The 25708-nt window shown below is 41.4% G+C and overlaps 1 protein-coding gene across 1 annotated transcript in view; it reads left to right on the top strand.

Annotated features, from left to right (window-relative positions):
• SNX9 (sorting nexin 9) overlaps positions 1–25708 on the top strand; it is a 97860-nt gene that overhangs the window by 40657 nt on the left and 31495 nt on the right. Inside the window, exons 5-11 of the mRNA XM_090042018.1 lie at positions 12715–12898; positions 13613–13766; positions 18485–18569; positions 19696–19821; positions 20089–20206; positions 22797–22927; positions 24057–24160. Coding sequence (XP_089898144.1) covers positions 12715–12898; positions 13613–13766; positions 18485–18569; positions 19696–19821; positions 20089–20206; positions 22797–22927; positions 24057–24160 — 902 coding nt within the window. The remainder of the gene's footprint in view (positions 1–12714; positions 12899–13612; positions 13767–18484; positions 18570–19695; positions 19822–20088; positions 20207–22796; positions 22928–24056; positions 24161–25708) is intronic.

A 25708-nucleotide genomic window follows, 5' to 3' on the forward strand; every position in this document is an offset into this window, starting at 1 on the left:
ATCATGGGATACCAGATCAAAAGCTTTTTTGAAGTCAAGATATATGACATCAATCTCTTCTCCCTTGTCCAAGTGATAGGTCACCTGGTCATAGAAGGAAATGAGATTGGTCAAACAAGACCTACCCGCAACAAACCCGTGCTGGCTATCCCTTAGAATGTTAGCCTGGGCCAGTCCCTCAAGGATGGCCTCCTTAATAAACTTTTCTAAGATCTTCCCCAGGATAGAAGTCAGGCTAATGGGCCTGTAGTTAGCCGGATCCACTCTCCTCCCTTTCTTGAAGATCGGCACCACATTGGCCTTCTTCCAGTCTTCGGGCAGTACACCAGAGCGCCAGGAGTTTTCAAAGATCCGTGCCAGGGGCTGGGCTATGACGCTTACCAGCTCCTTGAGTACCCTGGGGTGCAGGTTGTCAGGGCCGGCTGACTTGAAGGTATCCAGCTTCTCAAGGTGTTCCTTCACGAGGTCACCATTGATGGAGGGTAGGGGATCCCCCTCACCCAGATTTCCCTGTCCCATAGCAGGCATGGGCATCCCGTGTGACTGATGAAAGACTGATGCAAAGTACCTATTTAATAGGTTGGCTTTTTCCTGGGCGTCAGTTGTCAGTTGCCCCATCTGGTTTAGCAGGGGTCCAACATTGCCCTTGCTTTTCCTCCGGCTCCCCACGTATCTGAAAAAGGACTTTTTGTTGTCCTTGATGCCTGAAGCTAGTTGGAGTTCAGTTGCAGCCTTGGCTTTCCTGGTTTGGTCCCTGCAGGACCGGACCAGCGTGGAGTAATCCTCCTTGGAGGTGAATCCCGTCCTCCATCCTTTGTAGGCTTTCCTTTTTAGCCACAGTAGGTCCGCTAGGTCTCTGGAGAGCCAGGGGGGCTGCTGTGCTTTCTTGCTGCCTTTCCTCCGTGTTGGAATAGATTTAGCTTGTGCACTGAGGATCGCTTCCTTGAGAAGCAACCACTCTTCTTGAACTCCCAACTCCCTGGGGTCATGGTCCCTGAGGGCCTGACCGACTAGCCTCTTGAGCTTGTCAAAGTTGGCTTTTCTGAAGTCAAGGACTTCTGTGTTGCTGACTGACTTGCCAGCTTTACGGCGGATGGTGAAGGTGATCAGCTCGTGGTCGCTGTCTCCCAACTTCCCATCAATCACTAGGTCGCCGATTAGGTCGTCCCCCGTAGCCAGTACCAGGTCAAGCAGCGCTTTGCCTCTCGTTGCCCCATAGACTTCTTGAGTCAGGTAGAGGTCATCCACGCATGAGAGAAAGCTTTGTGCCCGCTCAGATTTAGCTGAGTGATCTTCCCACGAGATGTCCGGGTAATTGAAGTCACCCATGACAACCAAGGTTCTGGAGCAAGCGGCCTCAGTCAGTTACTGGGTGAACTCCTGGTCAAGCTCGGGACTTTGAGTGGGAGGTCTGTAGTAGGAGGTGGGAGGTCTGCTCCTCACTCCTGACCTGCAGCACCCTGGCATTGCTTGTTCTTGTGCTGATCCACAGCCCTCCTGGTGCCCCTTGCTGTAGCTGCAGAGTAAAGGGCACCTGAAGGGCCTGTTACCCTCCACCCCAGCCCTCTGGTGCCCCTCACTTCCAACCCACTGCCCTGCAGCAGCCAGCACCACATACTTCCCTGTTGCCCCTCCTCTGCCCCTTCCTGTGCTGGAGGAGCAGGGGCCTCCCCCACCCTGCTGCAGCCTAGTGCCAGGGAAAACTTTGATGGTGAGCAAAGAGCAAAAGCCCAAATCCTGGAAATATGTTGATATTTAAAAAACCCCTGCCTGGATGGAGATGGGAGGACCCAACAAGAGGACATGTCTGGGGAAAACCCGGACGTATGGTAACCCTATGGTAACACTTCCATTGCTCAGAGTGTGGGGCATTGCATGGCACTTCAGTGCGTGCCTGCCCAGCACTCCCTCCTGCTTCTAATAGGGGGTGGGAAAAACGAAGTCGAACTGCTCTGGAATTTTTCCCACTCTGCCCACCTAAAAAGCAGGCAATCTCACTGTGACTTAGACAATTAAAAACCTTGGGTGCTGACAGATTTGGGGAGGGAGGGAGTGCACGGAGCACATTACTTTGAGCCAGCTCTGCAGCATCTATGTTGATCGAGTGCTTCAGCGGAGCTTTTTGGAGTTTTTATCCAAAGCTGATTCAATCGGCTTTTAGATAAAAGTACCAACAAAGCCCCACTAAAACATCCATTCTGTATAGACATTGGGAAAGCCGAATCCAGCTGCAATGCCTCTTCTGGTCATGCACTGGGCTTGATGCAGGACTTTTTGAAATAAAGCACTGCTTTGCTCCCCCTGCATCTGCAAGCAACCCTTGAGTGCCAATTGTCTGGAAAAAACTTCTTAACTGCAAAAATCTTCACTAATTTCCATGCATAGTCCTTTGTGTTTGAAATGCTAGGAATAAATCTTTCATCCTTGTAGTCTATGGAGCTCCTGTGGTCCAGTAGTACTACTATGGTCAAAAGTCTGTAGGCAATTCTTCTGTATGCATTCCTGTTTCAGACATTGGTGTTTTGGCAGTGGCAGTTCATTCAAATGGCAAACAGGTATCTGAAACTAGTTTTGCTTCTAGCTACATTTAGGAGGAAAATGTGAATTTGAAATCTTCATGGCTTTTTATAGGTAACTGGGTTCCCCTTGGGTTTGCATTGGTATTTTGGAAAAAGAATCAAAGTTTTGAAATTATTACTGTGCACAAAATTATATTCTGAAGAAACAAATATAGCCTCCGTAGCAAGATACACATTTGCTGTGCAAGTTAAGCATATTGCCTGTTAAGAACAAGCTTATCTTCAAAAACAGTACACGAGTCTCTTAACTTTGTGTATGACTTGAATCATAGTATGATGTGTAGCTACTATAGTTTTGCTTGTAATGAGGAACTAGTAAAGTCTTGGTTCCTAAGGTGCTGAGAGTTGAGACTAATGCTGCCTTGCCTTGTTTCCTGCTGTAAACGAGCACATCACTAACTGGGTTTAGGGAAGTTGTGTGACCTGGAAGTGGTCTACAGCTATAAACATTCAAATCTATGATGGTAACGAGTATTTTTTTTAGAATCTGTTGATGAGTTTGTTTCCATATTCGTGCGTCATTCTCATCAGTGGTATAGTTTCACTTCTATAGGAAAGTGACTGTGGCACTAGTTCCTGAAAAAAATATGTATTCTGCAAATTCAGCTTTCTGTGAATTGTGAAGTGTTTTATTTTCACTGTTCCATGCCATTACAAAATATCTAGGGTTCACTGATAAAGCCCTGTCAAAGCAATAGGTATTTATGGAAGTATTTTGTAAAATGAAAAAACCATGCTCTTCCAATTGATCAATACATCAAGTAATTATCAAGTTTAAAAAAAAACAAAAACAAACCTTCTTGAACTGAATCTAAATAGTATTGTCTGACATTTATAACTGGGGGGGAGGGGGGAGAGAAAATATGTAGGAAAAATATCCCCCAACTTACTATGCTTGGAGTAGCGTTTTCTCACAACTCAAACCTGGCTTGATGACAGACCTCCAGAGAGAAATGCAGAGGAAGGCAAGTTTAGAGAAAGGTTTAGCACAGTATCTTTTAAAGTTTTGCTTGTAGGTGCAAGCAGATAACTTTAAATTCCTAATTTGCTTTGGAAGAATAACTAATAGTTTAGTTTAATTTGGAATATGCATAGAGAGTGTGCATTATTTCTTCTTGGGAGAAGGTTGGGACAGGTGGAGCCTAGATCATTCCATGTAATGAAGGGAGGGATTTCATCAACTTTTGACCTCTCTTTGGGTGATGGTAATAGAAGTCTTGCAGCTCCTGGATCCCTTCATATGTTTAACAGAGTGACCTGCTGAGCTGCAGGGATCTTCTTCCTGCTTTTCATAGCAATTTGCTTTCTAAATTATGCCTTTTCTTTATTTGCATTGTAACAAGAATGCTGTGTAGAATATTATGTAGTTCCTTTTAGATAATAGGGTTTCATATGAAGACAGGTCCAATGTTTGAACATACTCCAGAGAACTGCATTGGTAATGTTTTGTATCTTCTTAACCTAAATACAGAGAGGCAAATCTTAAGTTGTGGGAAGCTGCCAGGAGTCCACTGGCTTTAAATTTATACCAAGTGAGGTGTATGTGGTCTCCAAAAACTTGCTTCCCCAACCTTATACCCCCTCCAAGTTATAGAAGCAAAGTCTTTTTAGGTAAGGGTCATGTTGGGAAGGGAGGAATGTACCACAGGTAGGTTTCTACAAAGTCTTTCAAGATCCATAGACTGTCTAGGCAATGGATGGCAGGCAAGGTTCCTTGGGTAGATGTGATATCTTTTATTAGACTGAGTAGTTGGGGGGGAAAAAAAGTTCTCTGCAAGCTTTCCAGTGCAATCGCCCTTCTTCAGGCATACAGAGTCTCTGCTGTTCTGCTCTTCTGAGACTCCTAGAAGCTTAGTGGGACAAGATGTCAGTGAGAATGTAAATAGGTAGAAATTGGGAAAAGAAAGGGGAGGGGGTAAAATAACCAAAGACAGTAAGGGAGACCCTACTGTAGTAGTTTTCCAAGGTAGAAAAGAAGCTGTCTGAAAAAAGTAAATAGCTGGAAATGGTAAAGACAAGGGGGGGGGGCAAGAAAAGTGTAAGGTCAGGTTTGACAGGTACCTGGTAAATGAGATGTTAGGCAGGTTGTAATGTGTCATAAATTCAGTGTTTATGATGGGTCCATGATTTTTTGAATCCAGATTTATGAAGTGAAGTTCATAGGCTTGTCTACGAAGGTGTTTTCTAAGTTCCCTTTGAGGATTAGAACTGAGAGATTGGAGGAGGAGTGATTGTCCTGTGAGAAGTGTGCCCCTACAGGTAGCTGGGTATTCTTGTCTTTTGGTATATTTTTTGCTGTGCTGTACATTCCTTTTCTACCCTTTGTCTTCCTAATTTCTACCTATTTACTTTTTCACAGACATTCTCTTTTCTACGTTGGAAGACTGCCCTTACTTCTCTTTGGCTTTTTTTCCCTCCTTGTTTCTCCCTTCCCCCCCCCCCTTCTCTATCTTTTTGTTTTCCTCGTTTCCACCTATTTGTGTTCTTACTGACCTCCTGTCACATTTAGCTTCTTCCATTCTTCGAAGTCTCAGAACAGGAGAGACTCCTTATGCCTGTAGAAAGGTGATTGCACCAAAAAGCTTGCCAAGAACTTTTTTCCAGCTACTCAGTTGGTCTAATAAAATATCACATGTACCCAAAGAACCCTGCCTGCTTATGTCCTTAAACCGGCAAGGCTACAAACAAAAACCTAGGCAATAAATGAAAACCTGACATAGATTTGGAGCCAGTGGAGCTTCCCTCAACGCAAGATTAGCCTCCAAGTTGAAACACAAAACGATGCCAATGCAGTTCTCTGAAATACAGTTTGATAAATGAATTGAGAGGTGCTTTTGGAGTTAGCATGGCTGCTGAAACATGCCAAGTTGATGGTGTTTAAGAGGTTTTTATAACCTTTTAAATGGCAGGCTTCTAGATATGTCAGGAAAGGCTGTTTCATGGTCTTAAATTGCAGTAAAGCAAACTTTTTAGGTTAGATATTAGGAAGAGTTTGCTCACTATGACAATGTAGTTAAGCATTGGAACCAATTTACCCAGAGAGGTTGTGGAACCTCCATCCTTGGAAGTTTTTAAGATCAGGTTAAATACTTGGCTAAGATTTAGATGGAGATGATCCTTCCTTTGGCAGGAAGTTAGTGTAGATGAACTCCTGGATGACCCTGTGATCTAGATCTGGCCTGCAGGGCATGGGTCAAGCATCACATGCTAATTTACTCACTTCACAGCCTCTCTACCATTTGATGACATCACAGTAGAAACTAACTTATGCAATTTACTAATTCTTGCTTTCTTAACTTTTATTAATGTGAACATATGTGATTTATACACTTGTGTAATAAAACAGTAGCTTTGGAGGTATATAACACCTTTGTGTGTGCATTTTAAACTGTAATGCTGCATTACAGAATAAAATTGTAATTGCTCCATAAGTAGGAAAATATCAACAACAACAAAAAAAAAGGATTGCACAACTAACTAAATAGTTGTGGGAGAACAACGCAGCTAAAATTTCTGGAAGTACTAAACTGAATCACTCATCTTTTCTAAATAAATATACAAAGGGTGCTTTTTCCATTCTTCATGCCATCTCACTTACGCATGATTGGATGTATAAACTCTGAGAGCAGTTAGTTACCCACAGTGCTTTGTTTTTGGAGTTCTCGAGCACAGAATAAGAAGACTGGAAACTTTTTTTGGGTATACCTTGGTCTGCCCCCTCAGGTTGGGAAGGCCCACATGGCCAGAGTCTGAGTAATTTAGTGCGGAAATTTTAAATGGTGGGTATGAGGTCAGGAAGGATCCAAGGGATCTGGAGTGGGAGTGCTGCTTCATGGTAGCCACTGCTGCTCAAAGTCAACCAAAGAGCTGAACTTGTGATTGATTGCAAGTCAGAGGAACTTTTCTGGAGGTGATTCTTTGTGAAGAAATGCAGATAAGTCTGGATTTTTTTAGATCTTCAATAGCACTTATACTTTGGCCTGCAGCATTTATTGTGGGTATCTTCAAATTCCCTCTACAAGGGATTGTAGAACTCTGCAACATTTTTCCAACCTTTGGACATAAACTGCTACCTTTAGAGTCTGGATATGGCACCCTAGTTATTGACCAAAACTAAAGTGGGTGATTAACTCCTCTTGAACAGGGACATCAGCAGTGTACCATGCCAAATGGCATCAGCCCTCTGCTTTGAGCAGGGGTGACACCCACCATTCAGAGATGCTGCTGGTGGTCATGGAATGTTGAGCAGTCTGTGATGCGAGAGTTAGTAGAGTTGTTCTCAATATGCTGAAGACTTGCAAAACAGCCCTAGACTAAACAAAGTTGGACTTCTCCCCAAATAACGAATTTAGCTGTTGGATGCTTGCATGCTTTCTATTATTGTGGAGTTACTGTCTTGCTTTCTGTAATATAATATTGTGCTCTGGCACTTTGGCACTGATCAGGTTAACAAACTTATTGTGATGACAATCCCATCAGTTTTGTGTACAAGTTTCTGCTTGCATGCATGTTGGTGAGATGGCATATGGCATGCATGAGTTGCACCAGCTGCCTCATTGCAGGAAAGTTTGCTGTACTGTGCTGAATGTTGCCATGTATTCTCTTACTCCCTCTTGCTTTCATTTTCCTCTTTCACTAAACATTTCTTATTTTAAGGTGGAATCTTTGGCACCTGCCACTCCAACTTGTAATCAGGAAAGCCTTAGCCAGTCACCTCCTTTAACTCCTACTACAAGAAAGGTAATAAGAAAAAACAAATCAAAAGCAGCCTTCAGCAAAAACAAGACACATTTTAATTACCAGAGGATAGTGTTTTTTCTTTTTTCACTACTATATGAAATGCTTTAATATGATCCTTTAAGTGTATAGACATGAAAATAGTGAGGTTTTAGGGAGTTTACATTATCTCTGTATTTGGTACCACTGTGACTGCTGTCATAATATGACAGTACCTTAATTCTAGTATCTGTTCAAGGGGGCATAGAATAATTGCAGAAGGTTTGATAGAAAAAAGCATAGGAATGGATAAAAGATGGGAAAACTAGGCCTTTATAGTGAAAGATTTGAGGAACCTTATCAAAGAGGAACTTACAGGATGACAAATTTTTGTCTAGAAAGAAACCGATCTTTTAACATGGAGGATAAATCATCCAAATTATTTAAGAAGGTTTGTGATGCACTCAGTAGAGGCCTTTAGGAAAACATCCAAACAAAACTTTGTTTAAACATAAGTTCTAGTTCAAGCACAGCTGTTAGAGTTGAAGTAGAAATGAATGAAGCCATGCTCTTGTTATGTGATTTTCTATGTGGTCTCCTGTAATATCTCTTCCAGCCTTAAAGAAAGGAAAATAAGAGTAGTACAGAGGAAAAACAAGCATTCAGTCTTCCTTCCATTAGATTAGCTCAGTTCATTTCTATTAGTCATATTCTGCTTCTAGTGAGAGGAGGGACATCTTAACCCAGATTTTACTGCCTTCCTTGCCAAAGGGTTTATATAGTTAAGGGTACAGATACGATAGTATGTTTTTATACCCCACTGTAAAGGCAGACTGTCTATCTATCTGTCACTGTACATAGTGTGCCCACTCATCTATAGGAGATCAGGTAATAACTTGAGCCAAGGCCTACCTAGGATAAATGAAGAGAACCAAAGCTACAGCCTCAACATATACACTGGTGTAACTTAAGCTATCGTACAGTTACTACTGTATTTTTGAGAAGCAAGTTTTACATGGGGCAGGGCATCTTACACTGTACGTAGTGTGTGAGTGCATTGCATTGTACGAAGCGCATTGTACAGCTTGTTACTTAAGGAGAAACTGGTTGTTTGTCCAGATCTTGGTATAACTATTCTTTCCATAGGCTTTGAAAAATTAGGGATATAGACATGGATATAAGCATGGCACGTATCCCTCATCAAGTAGAAACAAAGGCTGATTCTGTGAGAGAATAGTTTCTCCCCTCCTTCCCTCTTGCTTAGCTAAGAGGGAAGGAAAAGCTCAGGAAAAAGATGAGAACTTCAGTAGCTTGTATCGTTTCCTTTCAGAAGCAAAGTCTCTGTGGACTTTTATCCTCTTATGCTCCTGAATGTATCTACTTCTGCCTGCTGTCTTTCAAAATGTGAAGATGAGCTTTGTCCATTTATTTATTTAGTCTCCCCACTATTCTGCAGCAGAGCTCATATTTCCTTTGCCACCTACTTACATGTACTGCAGTGGAAGGGAAGACTTCACTCCCTTTTTCAGTCTTCCCACTACTAAGCTTATGATTCCCAATTAACTGAGCAGCGTACATTACAGAATGCATGCAAATGATGACTTACGTAAACTGTTCTTTTGTAGGTGCTGCATGCATAAAAGCCTTTTCCCACATGATTTGCTCCCAGGATGAGTGCTTAGTCAACACCTTGAGCACTCCACTGCAACCCTGACGACTGCATATCTTCTTCCCTGTCGCCCACACACCCTGTAAAAACAAATCCACAGGTTCTTCAAATTATTGATGACTTTGGGGTAGCAGAGCACTAATCTGTCAATCTAGCCACCCATGAATAGGAAAACCTTGTAACTGAGCAGCAGGTCCCCAGTTACTGTTCTTCTCTGGTTCATTAACTTCTAGTTTTAGAAGTTGTTACTAACCAAGAAAAAGCTTGTGTCAGAGGAAGCCTAGATCCATTTCAGCGTGAACCCAGACAGACAGCCCTTTTTCACATGATTTGCAAATAGTCAATCAACCTCCCTTCTAAGAGTCTAGATTTTTCCCCAAGGATAGATTCTAAACTTATCAGCTTCAGTAGCATAACACCCTTTGGTGCTGCCTAAAGAAGGGGACTGTGCCCTCATTCCTGTACCCCTTCCCTGCAGCAGCTGTAGCTCCGGCTCCAGCAGTTGGGAGGTCAGTATAAAAGCAGGAATGGATAGAAGAGGGAGCAGTAGCTGGAGGCTTTGTTGCAGGGGGGAGATGTTGCCTTCTGTTTGTTTCCAAAACATCAGTATTTAAAAAGCCATTTGACATGTCAGTGGCAAATAAAAAGAAAAAAGGATGTTATTTTTTTTCCCCCTTCTCTCAACAGTGAACCTATGGTTACTGCTCATTCCTGCTGTATGGTATGCCACCAACTATCAAGGTCCAGAACTGGCCACTTACACCTCTGATCAGCTTGAATGACTGACTGTTTATCATAATACTTTTCAATACCTAACACTTGGGGAATTTTATTTTAGTTTGTGTATGTGTTGAGGGTAGGAGGGGAAGATATGTAGGTCCGTGTGGATCTTCCCAAATATTAAAGGTTTTCTAATGCATAATTGTATTGTGTGCTTTTGAAGACCATTTTTCACGCAACCCTGAAAATATTTGTCAGTCTTGCCTACTGTGAAAACAGGTTTCACAGCATGAATTTGTGGCATGTTTTAGCTCTCTTTGTTATACTTTCTCCTCCCCCACCCTCCACACCTCCCATGCACTCATGAGTTTTGTGCTCCAGGCAAATTGTCCTGCTATTCTTGTGAAAAGCCACTATTCCACCAGATGGCAAGAGGAATATTTACTAGGTATTGTATAGCTCAGTGCAGATTGATATATTTGAGCCCTCTTGAAGTTGGACAGACCACAGTGCTGGCTTGAAGTGTTGATAGTAATTTGTGCTGTTGACTTGACTAGATTCTTTACTGAGCGCAGATTGGAGCTCTAGGTATGTTCTTGCAGCTAAACAAGCGAGTTGCCAAGGTGTGAATGTGAGGGCCATCAGCCTAGCCACATCCATCTCTCATAAGATGGGGTGCAGTTCTCTCTAAGAGGCTGTGGAGAGAAGTGAACTATTTTACCACCATATAGGTATTTTGGCACCCAGAATCATTGAGGAATCTAGAGGACCGCCCCCCCCAGCTGCAATCTCACTACAGTATGGGTAATTTTAAATTGTATTTTACTGCAAGTGATATTAAATAATCAGGATTTGGTGTCTGAGCAATTGATTTCAGCTTTCTTGATGTGTCTTTGTTCAAAATAGTGTGATATACTCATTCTACCCTTAAAATAAAATGTTTAATCTCTCAAAATCTAGCAACTCAAATCTTACTCAGATTTTAAAGGCAAGTTTACTTGCCAGTGGAGGCCAATCAAGTGCAGAAAACTTGAGCTGCTGAAGTGATAGCTTTTTAAGAGAAGTTGATCATGTCAAGAGCTTTGTAGCTGGTAGCTTTGTAATGAATGTCATAATGAAATCTTCAGTTATAACCAGTGCTGTCCATAATGCATATACATTTGTTGCTTGGAATTGTCAAATGGAAGCAGTGGCATTTGAGAAACATGTCAATGAATCTCTGCAAAACACATTTCCACTCAAAACTGACTTCTTCCTCTTCTGTTTTGACAGAACCAGAATGACTGCCAGGTGTCTTTTGCCATTTTAAATCTAAAATATCTGGAGCAGGGTGCACTTAACCAAATTCTGCCATTCGTGTAGTCTAAAAGCAAAATTAACTGAGGAAAATATTCAGCCAGTAAATAATTTAAGATCATCATGGTCTAGTGAAGCTAACTTTCTGAATTTGAGGTAAATATAGGAGTTTGTAGAAAAAAATCTTTAGAAGGTAGGCTTTGATTTGTTTTTCTTTTGAAGTTCATTAGTGGTATATAGTGGGTGCATCTACACAAGACACTTTACTGTGGGGTTGACTAATTAGCTCCGCAATAAAGCATCACCATCTACCTGTGCACCCTTATTAGGCTGGTGTAAACTAATTAATTCCTCTGTAGGATAGTACTGCCTGGCACAAGTACTGTCCTACAGCAGAGTTATTTACTTTGCTGCATTGCATGTGTAGATGGTGCCCAGGGCTTGCTGGGGCATGAGGGTGCTACAGTACAGGGGCTGCCTGCCAGCTAGCCCTTCACTGTAGCACTCTTTTGCCCCAGCTGGCCCCTCTGCAGCACATTCAACTGGGGCAGAGCAGCTCCAGGCTGGCAGGCTTACCCCCGAAGGCCCCTGTCAGCCAGGGCTGTGCTGTCCCAGGTGCACATGTAAATGCGCCCAGGAGGAATCAACTCCAGCACAAACTGTGCCAGAGTTTCTTTGCATCACATTAAGATCATGTGTACACGTGCCCAGTATATTTCATCTGCACTGTGCTTTTCATTGCACCTGGAGATGATTGCTATGGATAAGGATGTTTTAGGAAACTAATAGGATGAGTAATTTATTGATATATCTATGAATAGCTGGACAAGTAGTATGTTCAGTAATGTCCCAGTTCTGTATCCATGGAAGACTAATAACCTATCTAGGTGCTTATCTGCCTGTCATCACTGTGGTATATGAGCACCTTAAGCCTCATACAGACATTTAGTTTCTCTTGGGAGAGTTGCTGCTCTCCCAGGAGAAACCATGTGGATGCAGATATTCAGGGGGTTTTTTGCCAGGGTAAAAATGGCTGGTGCAGGAGAGAAATAATTCTGGAACAACCAGGGTTAAATCACTGCAAAGAGTTTCACCTGGGAGAGTTAATATCTATACCTGCTGTGGCTTCTCACAGAAGAAAACAGCCGTTTAGTATCCTTTACCCTCCATTTCCCCTGTGCTCCCCTACCCTCTGGGGAGATGGTGTATCACTCACTGGACTCTGCTGCTCCAGCAGGAAGCACAATGCATACATCTCCTTTGTCATCATTGTGCTGCAGGGAAACACAGGAAATGGGGCAGTCTGGGTCAGCCAGTCGGGGCTGCCCTGTGCACTGCTACCATCTGTTGCCAGGTAGATTAAGAAAGTAGAGTACCCTGTGATGTATGCATAGAATACCCCTCCTCCCCCTTCCTTCCCTCCTGCAGGTACTGCGAGCTTTCCATTCTTCAAGGCATGCTCATTCTGTTGTCTGTACATGCATGTCTGGGTACATTTCTCTACCAGAAGAACAAACCAGGGCAAATTCTTCCAGGTTAACTTAATGTCTATACACAGTCATGGATTGGCATAGGTGAATTTTAGGGCTAATGTCAAAGAACTGAACACAGAATTTGTAGCTTCTCTCTAGAAATTGTAGTCTCTCCCACTGATGATATAGTGTATATTTCCTCTGTGTCTTTTTTTCTTTTCCCCCCTCCCCAGCAGTTTGTCCTTTTATTTATTAATTGTAGGTTACCAATGCCAATGACCCCTGGTCAAACTGGAACGCAGGTAAATCTGGAAACTGGGACAGTGCAAACTCTGGTGACAGCTGGGCAACCAAACCTGAAAGTGCAGCTGGACAGAAAAACAGTGCTTCAAACAACTGGGAGGCAGCAGGAGCATTTGGTCACCCACAGGCTTATCAAGGTCCAGGTCAGCTAAGTCTTCCCATAATTGGTTCATATTTACTTGTTCTTTGAGCAGATAAGGGAGTCATGGGCATTTGTGAGGATTATCTGAACAGTGATAATCTGAGGGAGGGAGCCACTAAGAACAGTGGTTGCTGTGAGGTACGATAGTGGGCCCTCAAAATATTTCCTTTTGAAAGTTTCAGTGACATACAACAATCCGTCTTTTCAGAATCTCCTGAAGAATTATCAGGTGAGAGTCATGCTGATTAATCCCTAGCGCACTGTTCACATAAATGCAGTTTTGTTGACAACAGGTGGCCTTAAATCTGGGTCTGCCTGGTTCTGTCATTAGGTCTGGCCTGTGACTTTAAGTCTTCTAACCTTAAGAACTGGAGTGTTTCAGAGGACTTTTTAATCTTTGCAGCACTGAAGGTGGAGGTGAAGGGAAGGATTCGTATATGGGGTAGACTAACTTTACAGGGTCGGCTAAGTGCATCCTTACTGTAATACACTCACGTTTTTAGAAACCTGTTACAAACATACCATGTTGTTAATCTGTTTATTTTGGTGGGGCTTTGACACATTCTGCATGCATAGCCAAAGTTGGACTGAATTACTTCTCAGTATCTTCTACTGTGTTTTTTGTTTGTTTTCTCGTGAGTCTGGGAGCAAGCTGGCTGAGAGGAGATCCTTTTGGACTTGTACAGTAACTAATTTTTCTCTTTGTTCTATTCAGCAGCTGCTGATGATGATGATTGGGATGATGACTGGGATGACCCCAAATCCACTTCACCACAGTATCTTGGTTATAAGGAAACTGAGCCTTCTGAGGCAGGGGGCCCTCAGCGTGGAAATACTCGGGGAGCTGCCATGAAACTACCACTTAACAAGTAATGATTAGCAAACTAGGAAAAAAACACTGTGTATAGATTGGAGGGGAATTATGAAATTGCTGTATGTAATAGTCGTATTGTAAAGGCTTTTGATATGGTCTCCCACAGCATTTTTGCAAGCAAGCTAAGGAAGTATGGGTTGGATGAATGGATGAAGGTGGATACAAAGCTGGCTGGATTGTTGGGCTCAGCGGGTAGTGATCAGTGGCTCAATGTCTAGTTGTCAGCCAGTATCAAATGGAGTGCCCCAGGGGTCAGTCCGGGGGCCAGTTTTGTTTAATACCCTCATTAATGATTTGGAAGACAGGATGGATTGCACCTTAAGCATGTTTGTGGATCACACCAAGCTGGGGTGTCTAATGTATATGCTGGAGGGTAGGGCTAGTGTTCAAAGTGACCTAGACAAAATGGATGATTGGGCCAAAAGAAATCTCATAAAGTCCAACGAGGACAAGTGCAAACTCCTGCACTTAGGATAGAAGAATCCCATACGCCACTACAGGCTTGGGACCAACTGGCTAAGCAGCAGCTCTCCAGAAAAGGCCCTGGGGGTTACAGTGGACAATAAGCTGGATATGAGTCAGTGTTCCCCTGTTGCCAAGAAGGCTACAGCATACTCGGTTGCATTAGCAGGAGTGTTGCAAACAGATTGAGGGAAGTGATTATTTCACTCTGTTCCACACTTGGTGAGGCCACATCTGGAGTACTGTGTCCAGTTTTGGACCCCCCCCCCACTATAGAAAGAATGTAAGCAAGAATGTGGAAGGGGCTGGGGCACATGACTTATGAGGAGAGGCTTTAGAAACTGTGCTTATTTAGTCTGGAGAAAAGAAGACTGAGGGGGGATTTGATAACAGCCTTCAACTACCTGAAGGGTGATTTCCAAAAAGGCTGGATCTAGACTGTTCTCAGTGGTGGCAGATGACAGAACAAGAAGCAGTTATCTTAAGTTGCAACTAAGGGAGGTTAAGGTTGAATAGTAGGAAAACCGTTTTCACTAGGAAGGTGGTAAAGCACTAGAATGGGTTACTTGCAGAGATGGGCAAATCTCCACCCTTGGAGTTTTTTAAGGCCTGGCTCAACAAAACCTTGGCTGGAACGATTTAGTTGGGAATGGTCCTGCTTTGAGCAAGGGGTTGGACTAGATAACCTGAAGTCCCTTCCAAACCTCATTTTCTATCTTTCTAAGTCCTATCTTTTTAAGCAGTCTTTTATTTGATTTTTTTTTTTTTAGACTGAAAGATGTTAACGTGCTGTAGTTTTGAAAACCTATATGGTGCCAGGGATGAAGCTAAAAGGAAAAAAAACACTTGAATTGTGGCCTTTCAGTTGTCACTCCTATATAGAAATATATGTTGCATTACCCCTAACTGCGGGTAATGTCCTTTAACCAATTTTTGTTTTCTACAAGGAATTTTCTTTTCTTTTTGTTTTTTAACGACTGTATTAGTTTTAAGGACTTTATCCTGATATTTATTTTCTTAGGAATAGTTGCAATAATAAAGCTGTCATAAATTTTATATAATGCCATGTCTGTCTGGATGCTACATCTCTCTTTTCTTTAAATAACACAATTGTTTACTGATCTCCCAATGTGTGCAGTCAAAGAAGCATATCAGATTTATTTGGGGAAACATCTAATTTTTACTCTCCAGCTTTTTAATAGCAATTGATGTGTATAAAAGCTGGCTGTGTGTAGTCCAGACTTGTTTGGCAGTGTAGCAGAACCTCACAATAGGCACTTAACCGAGTCCTAATGCCTGATCTGTTGTTGGTTGTGGTTGATGATCGAGTTTGTTGTTTAGTTTTTGCTTTAAAACTCTCCAAAGCCTTATGTAAAGTAAAATCAGGAGACATAGAAAATACTTGGATGGCAAACAAATGATATGCTTATTTTATTGGCCTGTATACAAACTTTTGTGTGTAGTCATTTCCATTGCTTTTGTTTGCTTAAGACAGAGGTTGGCAGCTGACAGCCCGCAGGGTTGATTTGGCCTGCAGAGCCATGGGACTTTGACAGTAAGGTGCTTTGTCCACGCCATAGCCAGGTGGCGGAGAGAAGCGGTAGCAACCAGGTTATAACACCAGCCTGTCTTGGACCTGAGCTGGGTCATTCTGGCATGTTCCCAGAAAATGATGCTGACTGCTGGCTTAGGTTTATAGTACATCTTGTCAAGACACAGCTGTTTTTGCAACTGAGCAGTGCTTGTAGAGATATTGTCTTTATTTTAGTGTTTAATGTAAGAAAGACTAGCTCTTACACAGATGAGTAAAACTTTATAGACAATTAGACCAAATAGCAACATGAACTCTCCTAAAAAAACCCACAAAGTGTACTTCTAAAAGACTTCTGTTCACAGACTGGTAGTTTTAGGTATGTGTTTATAATATATGGTTGTTCCGATCAGAAAGCTCTGTGGGTGTTTGATGGCCAAACACTAGCTTCAAGTTTGCCTATACAATTGCATTTCTTAAGTATTTGCCTCCGGAGCTAATATTAAAGTTGTGATTTATCTTTGTTTTATTTATTACTTTTATTTTACTCAAATGTAACCTGAGTGAGTATTTATTTAAAGTCAGTCAGTCAGAGTACAGGACTTTTGCAATTGATAACTAAGGCTACTACATACAAATGTTCAGTTTCTAAGGAGAGAGGAGTGATTTCTCCTGGTAGACAGCAGAAGTTTGCAGACTTTCAGGCTCTTTTTCCCAAAGCAAAAATAGTCTCTGGAAGAAAAATAACTGGAACAGCTGGGATTAAGTCACTCCTGGGAGAGGTTTCTCCAGAGGACCAGCAGGAGTGGAGCTGAAGGAAAGGCTCCTGTACCTTCCCAAGACTGGGGTCACCTTGAGAGAGCTGCTCCCATCCACCTTGTGGACCTGAGGGGAAGGAAGGGGAATAGCAACTGCTAGCTGCTCCCTTCTGATTTTTTTTGCCAGAGTCCCTTTTGTTCCACTGCTCCCTCTGCTCAGCTGCCAGAGCCATGAGAGACAGCCCCTTCCCCAAGGGGAGCAAGTGTCTGGTTTTGGGAAGGCACTAGAGACTGTCTTGCTGCTCTCTCCTCCCTCCCCAGACCAGTCCGAGAGGTGAAGAAGAGGAGCCACATTGTTTCCTGTCTCTTCCCTAAGCTGGATGTTGCTCTGTTTACGATGGGTTTTGGGACTTTGCTTCTTCTGGTCTGCTCTGCCCTTGAAAATGGGGAAAGGGGTAGAGAAGGCTGCTCATTCACCTTGTTCCCCAGAGCCTGGTCTGGGGCAGGTGTTAAGAGTCTCTCTGCTGCTTCATTTTTTCCCTTCCCTCAATCATCCCCTTAAGACCAGGAATAGTGGAACAAGCACTGCTCCCCTTGTCTTCTCCAGACTGGGATCTCCCCAGTCTCAAGAAGGCATGGAAAACAGGGGGGAGGGGGGATAAGGCTGCAGACTGAGCAGCTGTACTGCTCCCTCTCCTGGAAAGGTTCTACCAAGAGAAATTTCTCCCAGTGGAAATCAGTATCTTCACACAGCCTAAGACCCCAACTAGTAACTGCTACCAAAACAGATTTTCTTGTGAAAAGTCCTATTAGTCGGAATATTCCCTCTGTGCATTTTCCCTTGGCTCCTATTGAGAAATTGATTCTTCTTAGGGGGGAGGAAATACTTGCATGAATATGGTACAGAATCAAGCCTGTGGTTCCTACAGACAGTCTAATTTTATTTGCTTTTCCTCTTCAGAAAGTCTCAAGTGGTAAAACAGGATGTGTAGACTCATCTAGTAACAAATAGCATCGTCTTTTATAATGATAAACAGGCTAGAACTGGATTAACATCTGTCGTTGACTTTGAGAAGCTGTTTAGTTCATAATTGAGAGAATGTCAGTAGAAGTTTTATAATTGAGAGAATGTCAGTAGAACAGAAAATGGTCCTTACTGCTATGTGAAGTCCTGCTTCAGTTCTGTAACTATTCTTATTACAGTGATATATTTTGTAGTGTGAAAGGTAGAATCTATTTAGAATAACCAGCATTAACACCTTAAACCCTTTGATTTTAGGGTGTTAAAATTTATTACAAGTGGTACTTCACTTCTTTTGTTGCTCCATATAAACAGCAGTTGCTTGGCAGCATTTCAAGTAGTGGGCTAACTTCTGTGAGTCCAGTCATCTCATTGAATAGAGAGGAAATTGGACCTACCTGGTATAGTTAAGATAAACTATGATTTAAGGACATAAGACTGTCGGTCTTTTCTCTAAATTCTACTTGGATGAATTATGCGTATCACGGTGTTCAGGATTACTAGGTAAAATTAATATTGTAACTCATAGTAACTTGTTTTTTTTTTCTACTAATGATACCTGTGAATTCAAATGACTCTAGTTGACGGGTGATGAATGATGCAATAAAGAATCAGTTGTTACTATATGTACCAGAGTCATGCTCATTCTGATTGGCTTTGCACATCAGACCAATTGTGAGGCTCAGACCATGAGAGACCAGCTTACCTGAAGGGTATGTCTTAAGGCATTCTGCACTTTTCATGAATTATGGGCTAGGCTGCTCAAGAACTGAAACTCTCTCAAATAAAAATTAACCATCAAAGCACTCCATAACTAATGCAAATTTAATTTGGTGTAATGTAAATTTTCTCAATTGCTTTTCCTTAGCACATTAAAGTTTTTTTTAGGTTGGTTTTTTTTTTCAGGCAGGAAATACTGAATCTGTCATTTCTTTGATCAGATTCCCTGGATTTGCAAAACCTGGAATGGAACAATATCTGTTGGCAAAGCAGCTAGTGAAACCCAAAGAGAAAATTTCCATAATTGTAAGTTGTGTTCCTCATAATTTTTTTCCTTTAGCTTCATTGTCTTCTAAATATCTCTCAATTAATCCCAGCATGCAACTAAAAGCATAATTTGGTAATTTTAATACCAGACATAGTGGATAGTGTGGGGGTGAGTGGGTTTGTGGGGGGTTTTGGTTTGGCATTTCTTTGTGTATATTTATGGGAATTGTTTAGTTAAGGCCTTGTTCCTGACAAATGCAGAGTATCTTTAACCCCATTCAAGACTAATGAGAGTCCAGGAGTACCTTTTAGGATTAAACTTACATACAGAAATGTAGGCAGGCTAGCTATGCAGGCAGCATTAACACACTAGCAAGCACAGTTAAAGCGGTAAGGAATAAAAAGGTGTAAGCATGAGTCTGTTCTTGCCTGTGCCTTCAGAGCCTCACTTCTACATGTAGTTCCACCAAATACAAGGGGACTGTGTACATAAAGGTGTTCAAGATTTGGTCTTTGTGTCAGAAAAATCACTTAACCATAATTAATGGACTAATATAGAGAGTTTCAAGTGGAAAAAAATCATAGTGGGTAACATCTTTTTAAAACTGTCATATTTCTTGATTAGAATAGTGGATTTCTTAAGTAGAACAGATAATAAAGGAAAATTGCCTGTAACAAGAAAAATAACTTATGACAAATATTTGGGTTTTAAATGGCTCTCCTAAAAGTTATTTCAGTTGTATTATTTACCCCTCATTAGTTCATCAATTAGAGGCAGTAGCCTGTGAGAGAATCTAATGGTGCAGAGGCACGAAGCTCAGAGTGCCCCCTGCAAGCTTCTGTTAAATACCCTCAAATCTTGGTCCGGTCCCTGGGAGTGGAGAGTGCCTAATGCCCATCATTGAAATAGCTAATAATACTTTGCTGTGCTGGACCTTAAACAGGGCCTTGATATGGCATTAGTGTTCTGATTTAAGGTGTAAGTTCTTACTGAAATCCATGGAAGTCTTCCAAACAAATTAAGCTCATGAGCTGACCTTTCCAAAAAAAATGTATAGCATATAACTAAAAAGAAAAGAAAAAAACCTTAGTTGCTTTCTTGTTTAATGATGGTCTGTTGTGGTATATGCCCATTTATAGTATTAATGCTTATGATTTCTTGTAGGTTGGTGATTATGGGCCAATGTGGGTTTATCCTACCTCCTCATTTGACTGTGTGGTGGCAGATCCCAAAAAAGGTTCCAAAATGTATGGGTTGAAAAGCTACATTGAATATCAGCTCACGTGTACTGTAAGTATGTCTGACCTTAGTTCTTTACTGTGTATGTATGTTGATATGGGGCTGAGAGTGAAAAATCGATTTTAGGGAACACTCATTTCAGACATTATCAGTGTTTTCATCATGGTAGACTAAATCTAATATTTAAGCAGTAAGTATTTTGGATTTCTTGCAAACATTTCCCTCGAGCTAGTTGGTGGCCCTAAAAGTTTCCATAAGGCTAAAGTCTTTCTTTAAGGATATGTTAAGCAAAAGTGCTTTGTTTTGTCTGTTTTACAGAATACAAATCGATCAGTCAACCACAGATATAAACACTTTGACTGGTTATACGAGCGTCTCCTAGTTAAATTTGGATTAGCCATTCCAATCCCATCTCTTCCAGACAAGCAAGTAACAGGTAAACAAGTTCCCAGCTGTGAAATGAGGGGGATGGGAAGGAAACATTTGCACAATGGTCATCTTTACACATGCTGGGGTGGGGGCACTTTTAATTAGAACAGTTCCAAGAGCCGCTCTAACTGGTGCCCAGAGCATCTCATGCATCAGTGTTGTCACGCTTCAAAATAATGGCAGGGGCACTTTATTTAAAGTCCCTTTGCCTGTTTTGAAGTGTGGAGATGCTGTTACATGAGACACAGGAGCTGGCTAGAGCGCAGCAAGTACAGCGCAATCAGAGCAACTTCCCCACTTGTTTGTAGCATCTTTGAAAGGGTGGCATAGCAGCATTGCTTTGAACACTGAAAATTCTTTTGGATGTGACTGACTAATGATAATCTGATTGGTGACATGTGTCACTATCTATTCAAAACTCAGTTTTGATCTTTTCCAGACCAGAAGCATAAAAGCACTATAGAGAAGGTGCGCCCAATCCTGGTAGGAAAGTTTCAGACTGTCTTGGAAGTGACTTAAGTTTCAGTTTCATTTGATCAGACTGATCTATAACATAGAAGCTTTAAAAACTTGGAGTAGGAGGGGAAAACTGAAACTTGTCTGGAAGGAACAGAGGAGCCCAGGCAGCGTGCTGCTAGTTCTCTCTTCAGAAGTTCCTGTTTTTCTGATGGCTTATTATCACTTGTTTGTAAAAAGCCAAATAAAAGTGCATGCCATTTACAAGACATCCAGCACCTTGTTATAGTATCAGGTAATTTGATCAAACCCTTTTGAAGCCTTTCTGTTGATTTTTTTTCAAAGACCTTTGGATTGAGTCCTTAGTGCTGTCAGTTGTTCAATTCATCGCACATTAAGTGTGTCTGCATTTTAATAGTGTTTTATGGCTAACAGTAATGTATTTTTTGAGCAATTGTAGGGACTTGACCCAGGAGAAAAATCTATAATTTGTATGTTCCGATGAAAACATTATGCAGCCATTAAGGCACCCACTCAAAAACAAAAGCACAAAAGCAGGCGTTTAGCCAACCAAGTGGCCTGTTCGTACCACTGAAAATGCAACAGTGTCTGTGTGTGAAGAAAGTTGAGCATTGATACAAATGCTGGGATAAGTGCCGAGGAAACTGAAAAGTAAGGAAGTGATTTTGTTTTTTCCTTAGTTAGGCTCCTACTTAGAATTCTACCAGGGTTTGTTCTTAAACGTGTGCACATGAACTAAAAATATACTAGAAGACCTGATGGTGAGACTCTAGATTTCCTTATAATTGGCTCCGTAAAAGACTCAAAAGGGACTCTGGCATCTCAATCAACTCTTGTCTTGTGATTTTCGTTGTGGGTATTATGTGAGGGAGGGCTGTTTTGCTTGATTTATGGTAAGAAGGGGTGTTTGTTTCTTTCTTGGAGAGGAAGTTAAATGAAACACTTGGAAAATGATAGACATCTTTCATCATGTTCAGGAGGCTCCTTTCAGAGAACTGCTGTGTAGGAAAATGGCTTTTATAGGCACTAGAGAGGAAACCCTACTATTGGGCCAACTGATTACTGCTTTGCTCGGAAGAGAACATTAATAGGAATCACGTTGTTGCTGGCAACTGTGTGCTGAACCATGCACGTGCACAGGTTCCAAATACATTGCCATCCACGTTTCTTTACCATCTTTCAGAAGCTATTGAAACTTCAGTGCAGCTTGAGGGTAAAAACATTCTAATCATGAAACCTCTCTTTAAGTCTTCGTGACTTCTAGTCAATTAGTAGCGTAGATATTTCTCCTATTTCTTACTTGTGTATGTATAGATTCTTTACCTCGGGGGTTTTTGTTGTTTTTTTTTTTTTTTTTTAATATTGCTTGTTTTAGTTTTGTGTGGGTTCCCAGGCTGCTACAGTAATTGTGGGGCAGGTGTACTTTAAAAAGACTTCAACGCCTTCAAAGTCTGCCTGCCATCTATACTTGTATGAGAATTGAAGAGGGTAATGTGCTGTCACAATGTATTATCCATTTCAAATATATCCTTTTCATTACGTACTGTGTTGGATTCTTCAGATTTGATAACGAAGAAAGCTTTTTTCCAATTTTGAACATAAGACCTTCTCTTTTAGTTTTAACAAAAGAGGTCACTTTTAATACATAGTGATAGAAACAGTGTTTCTTGCATTCTATCAATTTATCAGCTTTGAAACATCATAGTTTCAGTTTCTATAGTTACAAAAGCTGTCACTTTGCGAATATCAAACCCTCCTATTCCTGTATATTCTTCCTTTCTAGTCTGTATCTCCCACTTAAAAATGTATTTTGGTAGTGTTTCTTTTTGCCTTGGTCTTTCATTTTTAAACATGTCATTCACTTTTCAGAGTGATACAAAAATGATTTAATAAAAATGTTACCTGGTCATTATTTTAAAACTAGTAATTTTACCTACCAGTACTTCATATTTCCCACTTTCTAAAGTTCATTCATTTCTTAAGATACAGTTGTTACATTAAGGTAACTTCATCCATTTTATAATCCATCAAACTCAGTAGAAGAGAGCCTCTCATTTTTAAAGATAATTGTGGATACTTCTAAAGTGGCAACATAGTAGTTATTATTCAGTTTATTGCAGGGCGTTTTGAAGAAGAATTTATCAAAATGCGCATGGAGAGGCTCCAGGCTTGGATGAGTAGGATGTGTCGTCATCCAGTTGTTTCAGAAAGTGAAGTTTTTCAGCAGTTCCTTAATTTCCGGGATGAGAAGGTAGAAAACCCAGTCAAAACATGGGGGGACTGTTTATTGTGCATAATGGTAGATGGGAGCTAAATTTTGCATCCTACTCATAAAATGTATTGATTTCTGTCTGCCCTCCAGCAGGCAGTAATTGAGCTGTAAATTGCTATAGGTTTGGTAGATTTGGTTCACTGCTTTTACCTGAGATTAAGCTTGTCACCTGAAACTTTATTACCATCTGTCCTAAGTAGAAAGATGGTGGTGTCCCAATGTAGACTTGTTTGGAATTGGAAAATTAACAGTTCTTGTAATTATTCTGGACTCTTCTTTTAACACAGCTGTTTATCTCCAACAAATAGAGCAGCCATATTTGTTGCAGAGGTCTTAGAACTGGTATCATTCTGGCAATCTCTTGATAGACATACTGCAATTAACCCTATATAACTGGCACCCTTTTAAAAAAACAAACAAACAAAATTGAACGTATAAATGAGAAATAAAAGCTTAATGGAGTACATAAGTAAAATATAATTTATCACAGTTGGTGAAAAGCCAGAACAGTTTTTTTGCAGTTTGCATCCAAACTGGTCATTGGTTTCTGGTGCCAAAATCTGAATGGGCGTTCTCGTGACTCTTTTGGCCTTTAACTTGCTAAAACTTTAGCTTGGAAATTGACTAATTTCCTGCTGCTATTCCTACTGCTTAAAATGATCAGCTGGGAATTTTTTTTAACTAAATCATTTGAATCTCTTAACCATTTTTTATTATGGCAATTCACTGGTATCAAATAGAAGTAATACAATTGGAATGTAATTTTTAAAAGAAAAATAGTAAATACATATGCAAATCATTTGACACCAGTAATAAGAAAACTAATTTCTGTTTTGAATCTATTTGTTTATATTCCACAATGGTTTTTTTATTTTCAGGTTAGTACCATCTTCTAGAAAATGAAGATCATATATTTACCATCTTGTAAAGTCCTGTCCTCATTAAAGTCACAGATTTACATTAGTGGGGTGATTTTCATTCAGAGGTTTTTAGGATATGGGCCATTGCAAGTATACATATTCTAAGTGTAGAACACAATCAAGCTTCACTAGGGATACAAGGTTACACAAAATGCCTTGTCATGCATGCTTTTTTTTCTTTTCCCAAGGAATGGAAAACTGGAAAGAGGAAAGCAGAAAAAGATGAGATTGTAGGACTTATGGTATTCTCTACTATGGAACCAGAAGCTCCTGACTTGGACATGATAGAAATGTAAGGTGGTGTTCCCTTTTCTCAAATTGATATTGCATGTCAGCAGTGACACCGACAAATTATTTTTAATTAATGAAAAGCTACTGAGATCTATTAAAACAAAAAAAACACTTGCATGTTGCTGACATCAGAGAAAAACTTGTCATTTCACCTGAATGAGTTTTATGACAAGAAAACTATTTTAGTTTGAAGTAGCTGAAAATGATTAAGTGGAGGCCTTTCAAAATGTGGTAAAATTTGACACAAAGGGTGCAGACAGAAGTGACAACTATTACTCAATCTGGCCACAGAAAGCGGTCTATAGCCATGACCAAACACAAGCGCACAGCTTCAAACTGCTTAAAAAATGGCCAACTGGGTGAAAATCTGAACCCTTATTGCATGAGATCAGGAGGCGCTACTTCACGGTCAGGCCGGCTAGGATCTGGAACCAACTTCCAAGAGAAGTGGTGCTGGCTCCTACCCTGGGGGTCTTTAAGAGGAGGCTAGATGAACACCTTGCTGGGGTCGTTTGACCCCAGTACTCTTTCCTGCCATGGCAGGGGGTCGGACTTGATGACCTGCTAGCCTGTTGCTGTTTTCAGAGGTAGGAAAGGAAGCTGAGGGAGTTTGGTGTGGGAGTGTTTTAGCCAAAGGGTGGGGTGGGTGAATGGAAGCACCCATACTCCCAAGGTAGGGAGGCTCCAGTTCACCCATCCCCCTCCAGCGTGGGCAGGGGAATGCTTAGAATGAGCTCCCTCTACTCTTTCCCTCTTCCCATTCTGAAAACTTTGCAGCCTCACAGGGAGGAAGGGGTGTTGCCAGGAAAAAATGACTGCAGGCTAGCAGCCAGCAGCTAGATTCCTCTCCCCCCTGGAACCAGCAGTGAACTTCTGTTTGGTCCAGGGGATCGTTATAAGTCGGAACACTTCTTGCAAGCATTCTCAGTTACAGCTGGGAGCTATATGTCTGTGTGCACCCAAGAGGATGGTGCATAGAGATCTGAATACACAAGATAAGGCTGAATGCAGATCCTGAAAACTGCCGCTTGCAGCAACCTTGAATTGGAGTTGTTGGGCACTGACAGAGTAGTGGAGATAAAACCTGCCAACATTATTTTAAATAAAATATTATATTCTTCAATATGCCAATACAGAATTATTCCAAAGTTGGTTTGTTTTTTTGATCTTATCAAAGATGACAAATAATCCTGGGCAGAAATCATTTTAAAAAGTATGTTATGATAGAAAAATCGGGCTTAATTCAGGCTGTGAGTCATCCTAAAGGGCAGGGCCAACACAGATTTTCTACAAATGAAAAAAGACTGGTCCTGGATCAAGGGTGTCCAACCTTTTTGAACGTGGGGCTGGATCATGAACTTCTTATTGCCCAGTGGGCTGGCAGGAGCGGGCACTTGTACAGCTGCAACCTGGGGGTGCAGGGGTCAAGGGGTGCCGCCTGACACTGCCATGTCCTCCCTGCCACCTGGCAGCCTCAAGGATGCTTCCACACCTGCACACCTGGGCTCAGCAGTCAGGGAGACGTGGGGACTCTACAGGGGGGGTGCGG

Source organism: Crocodylus siamensis, chromosome 1 (genome assembly GCF_052110815.1).
Source record: "Crocodylus siamensis isolate JL-2025a chromosome 1, ASM5211081v1, whole genome shotgun sequence".
In the NCBI taxonomy this organism is placed as follows: Eukaryota; Metazoa; Chordata; order Crocodylia; family Crocodylidae; genus Crocodylus; species Crocodylus siamensis.